This window comes from Archocentrus centrarchus, chromosome 6 (genome assembly GCF_007364275.1).
Source record: "Archocentrus centrarchus isolate MPI-CPG fArcCen1 chromosome 6, fArcCen1, whole genome shotgun sequence".
In the NCBI taxonomy this organism is placed as follows: Eukaryota; Metazoa; Chordata; class Actinopteri; order Cichliformes; family Cichlidae; genus Archocentrus; species Archocentrus centrarchus.
Genome location: NC_044351.1, coordinates 29,304,997 through 29,311,720, shown reverse-complemented (window position 1 = coordinate 29,311,720; position 6,724 = coordinate 29,304,997). Strand labels below are relative to the sequence as shown.

The 6,724-nt window shown below is 42.8% G+C and overlaps 1 protein-coding gene across 1 annotated transcript in view; it reads right to left on the bottom strand.

Moving 5' to 3' along the window:
• Window positions 1-6,724, bottom strand: part of cecr2 (CECR2 histone acetyl-lysine reader) — a 29,149-nt gene that overhangs the window by 311 nt on the left and 22,114 nt on the right. The window contains exons 8-14 of the mRNA XM_030731985.1: window positions 3,967-4,056; window positions 3,443-3,593; window positions 2,441-2,570; window positions 2,299-2,336; window positions 1,120-1,211; window positions 822-948; window positions 6-107 (exon numbers count right to left, since the gene is read on the bottom strand). Coding sequence (XP_030587845.1) covers window positions 6-107; window positions 822-948; window positions 1,120-1,211; window positions 2,299-2,336; window positions 2,441-2,570; window positions 3,443-3,593; window positions 3,967-4,056 — 730 coding nt within the window. The remainder of the gene's footprint in view (window positions 1-5; window positions 108-821; window positions 949-1,119; window positions 1,212-2,298; window positions 2,337-2,440; window positions 2,571-3,442; window positions 3,594-3,966; window positions 4,057-6,724) is intronic.

Sequence of the window (6,724 nt, the reverse complement as noted above, 5' to 3'; positions counted from 1 at the left end):
TCGGCTAACGTGGAACTCCTCATCTGTGTCGCCATCCTCTGACGGAAAGTGTTTTAATAAGGCTCGGTTAAAACAGCGTTCCAAAGACTCTGCCATGATCGTGTATTCTGGGGACAGACATGAACATCGGCTATTCTTTTATGATTAAAACACAAAGAAGCTTTTACATAACAGCACATCATCTTCACCTAATTATCACATAGACGAACCACATGCCTGCATCTACTCATGCACACTCAAAGAATAACTTTTCATGTATATGCACACAGTCACTCATAAATTCCAGACCACAAAGTATGCCATATACCTGCAGAACACAAAAATGCTGCCATGTCCTACCCCAATGCTAACCAGCTGACCAAATCAGAGGGTGTAGTTTGACCCCTGCTCTTCCTACCCCTTCCTTCTCCTCTTGCCCCACCCTGGGCCTCCTCACCACTCACCTCCCCCCTATCCCTGGGGAGAGTATTCAGTTGGATGGATGGCTCCAGACAGGGGGCTTAGGGACTGGAATGTCTCTCTGGCACTGCAGGACTTGAATCCCCCTGAGCACTAGAGCACAACTCAATCACTCCCCATTAATCACTGTCAAGGCTGCCCTTGCCCCGGCCCCAAACACAGTACTAAGTCCGGCCCCCTTTCTTTTGCAACCTCTCCCACCCTCACCCCCCGTGTCGAACCCCAGAAAGATGCATATGAAATTCTTTCTTAAAATGTATCCATATTGCAATGGATTTTGATGTTTTACACAGAGACAGAACCCTCATCCCCACCCCCCCACTGGGTTAGAACAGGTATGTTTTTTGTGAAACTTCATTTACCGCTGTCTTCTCCATTGTACTCGACACAGTTTTCAAACATCAGCTTCACGTCGGCAACAAAATCTTCCTTAGCAACATACTCCCCGTTATTGAGCTTCTTCTCAATCGTGGATAGGTCCATGGGAGTCTGAAATAATTAGAACAATAAAATTACAGCAATTAAATTTCTCAAACAATAAACATCCATCTATTCATCCTCTTCAGTTTGTGTATAAATGTATTAGTTAGAATGCAAACCAGACTCATACCAATATTAAACCAATGCTTCACTATTTGTGAAAACACGAGTAGTCTGTACCTGGATGATCTCGTGATAATTTGGAGCGTAGGACTCATCAACAGGCTCCAAGAAAGGCCAAGAATCTTTATGGGCTTTCAGGGCTTCAAGCACTGAAGAAGAGAGATTAGAAAGGAAGTGACTTTGTGACTTTGACTTTACAACTTTTGTTCCTGCATGTAAACCCCAATACAACTCTAGCCTTTTAAGATACTTAAGTGATTTAAAAATGCTGCTGACACAATCTTAATTTGAAAATTTCAGGAATGCCATAGACATGAGAAAGGGAGAGACACGGCACTCAAAGAATCCTAAACATAGATTTATGAGAGAATGATGCAACAGCAAATTTGTTGATACAGATATAACCTGTACTGTTCAAATAAGTGTCCAGGCATTACCAGGATGGCTAATGAGTGTCTGGCTTGCCTCTAGAAGAATTTTGGTTTTAGTATGGAAAGGAAAACACTGTTGCAGACCTCCCACATCTGGACATTAGTTATAGCAACTCACAAAATCTAAACAAACAGTTAAGCTCACATACAGTTATTGGTTTAGAATTAATAATATTAATTATTATTATTAATATTAATCACTGTGTTACAGTGTTGTTTTTCTGTTGATGTGCTGATAGGAAACCTAAAGTCCTGATAATCATACATAGAGGCTACTGCTTGGGCACAGTCAAAGGAACTCCCCAGATCCTAATCTGATCGAGCATCTAATAAGCTAGAACAAGCTGGAATAAGCTGGACTAAGCTAGATCCCTGGAGGCCCCACCTCAGATCCACTGTTAGTGCTCCAGTGCCAGACACCACAGGACACCCTAAAGAGGTTTTGTGTCTATGCCCCAATGGGTCAGAGAGTCATTCTGGCTCCACAAAGACCACCTTTTACTTGTGTGTTACTTTGAGTAATAGTTCCAATTTATTGTCAACCCAGGCAAAGAAACCTCTGGTCTTACTTTCTGCCACAGCAGTTCTTTTGAGGTACTTTCTATAAGCAACCAACTTCTGCTTCCTGTTTATGTCGCCACACACCTGCCCGGTTTACTTGAGTTGTCATGTGATATGCATTTACAGGCATGTTAGTACAGATGGAGATAATTTGACAAATGCTTATCTGGTAAATGAAAACATATTAGTGTGGCTGTAGCCTGAAATAAAACAGCACTGTTCAGTAACCATTCTGCAGACATACCTTTATAAAGAGCAGTGTAGTCGTCATCAATTTCATAACTGAAATGTCAAACAGAGGGCGTGTTAGAAAAAGAAACAAAAAAAGCAAGCATGAGTCATTTAAGTAGAAAGCCTAATCTGAACAAACGTGAACAGCCTCCTACAATTCTTTATTCTTTCGTGCTCTGTGGACAGGAGAGGATGGCTCTAGATTCAGGAGTTCAGGTGGCAGTTCTTTTCCTTGAGACAGCAGCCAGGCCTTTTCTTCTCGCATCTTCCGCCTTTTTGCACGCTCTGACAAAAAATGATGAACATGGGGTGGGAATTAGAAGCACAAATAATTAAAAACACCAGTCTCAGGAGAGTACAGGCAAAGAATGTTTGATTGGTTATTCAGACCCTACAGTTACAGTATAAATTGCTGTCTATTGAGACTGTCAGGAGAGTCAATGAAAACCAGGCCTCAGATGTCAGACACAGCAGCAGCTCAGATAAGTGGAAGGGGAACGATTCATCGGCCATCTTTTCTTAGGCCAAGTTGATCAAAAGCGCAGAACAGAGCACAGAGAGTGCATATGCATAACCGCTTTATCTTTCAACATGAAAGGCACAGAGGCCTGGCAGCCCTCCTGCTGTTTGGATTAAAGATGTTTGAAGGAGGATTCCACATATGCAATCCACATAGAGTGTAGGCCAGGTCTTGCTGTTCATCTATAATACATTAATGAGGCTCCTCTACTGAAGCACAATCAGCAGTTCATTAACCCTTGACAGATGACATCAGAGAAAAAGAAGTGATCCTGTGATTAAAGGCCCTGAACATTCCCTTTCAGTGTCTGTGTACTACACATAAATCTCAAAGCTTCAAATGCCGCAATGCTACTGCAGATTTTTCAGCCGCCAAGAGCCAAAGCACAGCAATGAAGATGTGAAAAGTCTGTGTGTGGAGTGCCCTTCACGATACATTCTGCCTTTGACAGAGCCTCTTACCTGCTGCTGACAGATGACTGATGAGAGAATGTGAAATTACTGCTGCTTCTTGATATCTGACAACTTTCTGCATATACTACCAGGTTTATAACAATTTAGATTTCAAAGTATAGGTATTTCTTTGCACAAACACCAGCTTAAGAGTGTGCTATTTGTTTTCCATCTATTTATCTTACCCTCCACAGCTTTGATCTTCTCCAGCTTCTCTCTCTGCCGCTCTTCCTGCAGAAGCCTTTCCTCTTCTCGTCTCTGCTCGGCCAGCAAAACCTGCCTGTCCAGCTCGTCATCTTTCTTCTTCTCCTCCTCTGTTACGGCCTTGAAATTGTCCTGGATGCACACACCCACACACAACTCTATTAGTCTACTCTTCACTCATGACAGCAAAGTTTGCAATGAAAATGTGCAAGCAGGGTTAGATGTTTAGAAAACTGTATGGCTTCTATGCATAAAATAACAGCCATAATGTACAGAAGCAACCCAGACTGTTGATAAGACCTAAACCAAAATACACAGCCAGGGAGAGAACACACATCTCACTGTGCTGCATTTAAAAAAAAAAACAAAACAACAACAAAAGCAAACTAAAAAGTGGATGGCTTATTTGTACTTTGTATTGTTAAAATCAACCAGCACAGCTTTTTTTCTACCCTGTTAAGTGTGCAGTACTATGTAGAAAAGCATAACAGAGACAAACGCTCACCCTCTCCTCTTGATTTATGTGATTATGAGAGAACCGTTGTGATACGCGAACTGGGTTTGGGTCCAGCAGCTTCTGTTTCTGCTCCCGCTCCTGAAATAAAAGAGAAAGTAAGTTTGGCTCTGCTCCTCACACCTCTTCTGAGATATCTTTTTCCACATACCAGTGAGATGGACAATAACAAAAAAAAGGGAAGCATGAATTAGAAACTTTTAATATTTGTACCTGTAATGTTTGTAAACATTTTTGTCATCTACAATGGAACTCAAAACTTCCTTTTAAAATCTCAAATAGTGCTTTTAAGTATATGCCCATAATTCATTTTGTCAAGCACCACACACAACCCAACACACTGACAGACCCTCGGGTGTTGTGGTGGAGCAGTGATAGAGAGGTCACTGATTCTGCTCTCCCCTCCCCCAAGTAACAACCTCTTCGTTGCTGCCTAGTCTCCCACCTCTGCCTGGGGCCAACAGAAGACTGCGTCAGAAATTCAAATCACTGCAAACACCACAACCCGTCTTGATGATTAGCTTGAGGTAATGTAAAAGTGTGATGTGTCTGTTCTACACTAGCCAATCTTGCAAATTTTGAGCAGAGAATTTTTTGATCATATACATTTTGTCACATCAATGACATATCAAGGATCCGGTTATAGCAAATAGAAGGGAAACGCCACCCAACAGAGAGCTCTAAGTGGTTTCTCTGAAATCCTGTCTATATCGGGGACTGCCCTCTGCAGCTTATGTCAGTTCATCCAGGATGTAGGACTATAAAGGCCTGCCAGCCTGCCAGCAAACTAGGCAACAAGTAGCCTGAAAATGCATTTTTTTAAGTCAGTCTGTGCATGCAGGTAAGGAAGAAAACAATAAAAGAAGGGGGTTAAAGATAAAAAGGAAAGACAGATCTTTATAATCTAAAACGTATGCCCTTCGCAACTGTATAGCCACTTTGCAGACAGAGGGACTTCAGATATTGTTGGGAAGAAGAAAAAAACCCAGGTCTGATGTTGCCCCAAGCTGCCCGTCCTGACATGTAGTTAACAGTCCACTTCGGACAGGTTCTTACTGGAAATACTTGCTGTAAAGCAAGGGAGCAGCGCAAGCCCATGCAGTCACTAAATTCATGAGACAATTACCTGTGCTACTATCACATGGGCACAATCAGAAAGCGCATCTACTCTGTACTAGTGAGCTGGCAGGCTACAGATGGCTTAGATCCACTTGCATCAGGCAATTGTGTTCTCACATTTGCTACCATCTGGTAATGTGTAGAAAAGTTCGGGGCTCCAGTACATGTGTGCTCATCAACAGCTCTTGTGCCCACACACAATCTCTGCCTTGTCTTAGCGGGAAACACTGACATCTCCCCAGGCTTCACAATTCCTCCTTAAATTACCACAAGTCTCTCCCACCATCCAGTATTCACACACACACACACACACACACACACGATCGCGCGCCTCTGGTGTCACCACTTAGAGAGGTCGACCGAATCCTGCAGCACAGCAAAGCTGTCACTCAAGAGGCTCCATCCTGCCTCAAGGTGAGCTCTTGCTTGGGATGTCAGTGCTCTGTGAAATGGCTGATGACAGCAGACTGAGACGTGTGGAAGGAAAGATTTGGGAGAATATACACACTGTATCTAGAACGCTCGTATGAACACAAAGATAGATATTTATAGCCATACATTAGACACTAACACATACCGTATTTTCCGGAGTATAAGTCGCACTTTTTTTCATAGTTTGGCTGGGGGTGCGACCTATACTCCGGAGCGACGTATATGTGACATTTATAACACATGAACCAAAATACTCCAGCCACTTGACATTTCCGTGAACTGCAGCTTTAAGGCAGTCTTGCGTAACCTGTGGGCGCAGTGGATGATGGATGGAGAGCACAGCTTAACGGCAACTGGGAGAATGCGCCACCCAACTTTCCTGGAAGTCATTGGATGGATCAAGAAAACATGGGCTTCAGTGACAACCAACCATCCTGTTGGGATTCAGAAAGGCTGGAATAATTGGAACTGCAGCTGACGACGAGTCTGACTAACGCGACACAGAAGAGGAAGCGGCGCTTCGTCTACGGAGTGTACGGAATTGTTTAGAAGTGACACCGAGGATGAAGAATTCAATGGATTGATGGTTTGGTTAACTTGTTAGTATGTTCTTTATGCTATGGTTATCTGAATAACTTAATGTTACGATAACATACCGAACACGTGTTCGTTGTGCGTCATGTAGCTGAACGTGTTACGTTAGCATAACGTAGGCGTAACCGTGTTCGTCCTGTTCTTTAATCGATTATTATTTTAAATTGCCGTTCAAGATGGAATTTCTGCTCTGGGTCTCAGATTCTATCAACCCCCCCCCCAAAAAAGTGCGACTTATAGTCCAGTGCGACCTATATATGTTTTTTTCTTCTTTATTATGCATTTTTTGGCTGGTGCGACCTATACTCCGGAGCGACGTATAGTCCGAAAAATACGGTACTTGGAGAGAGAGGAGAGAGTGACAGAGATCGAGCAAGACAAGCAAGCACAGGTTAAGCCCACAATCCTATAAAACGCCCATGCGAAACAGATCGCCACTCAGGCTGTACACAAACTATATGTGCAACATTGAGGAAGCTGTATATCAGACACTTTCCCCTTTGCTGGTTGTTTAATATGTAAACAGGAAACTTTTCAGTTTTCTGCACTTTGTAGAACTGGGTTTTGGATGATTGAAGCAAAAATCAGTGATTTAAAGATCTTT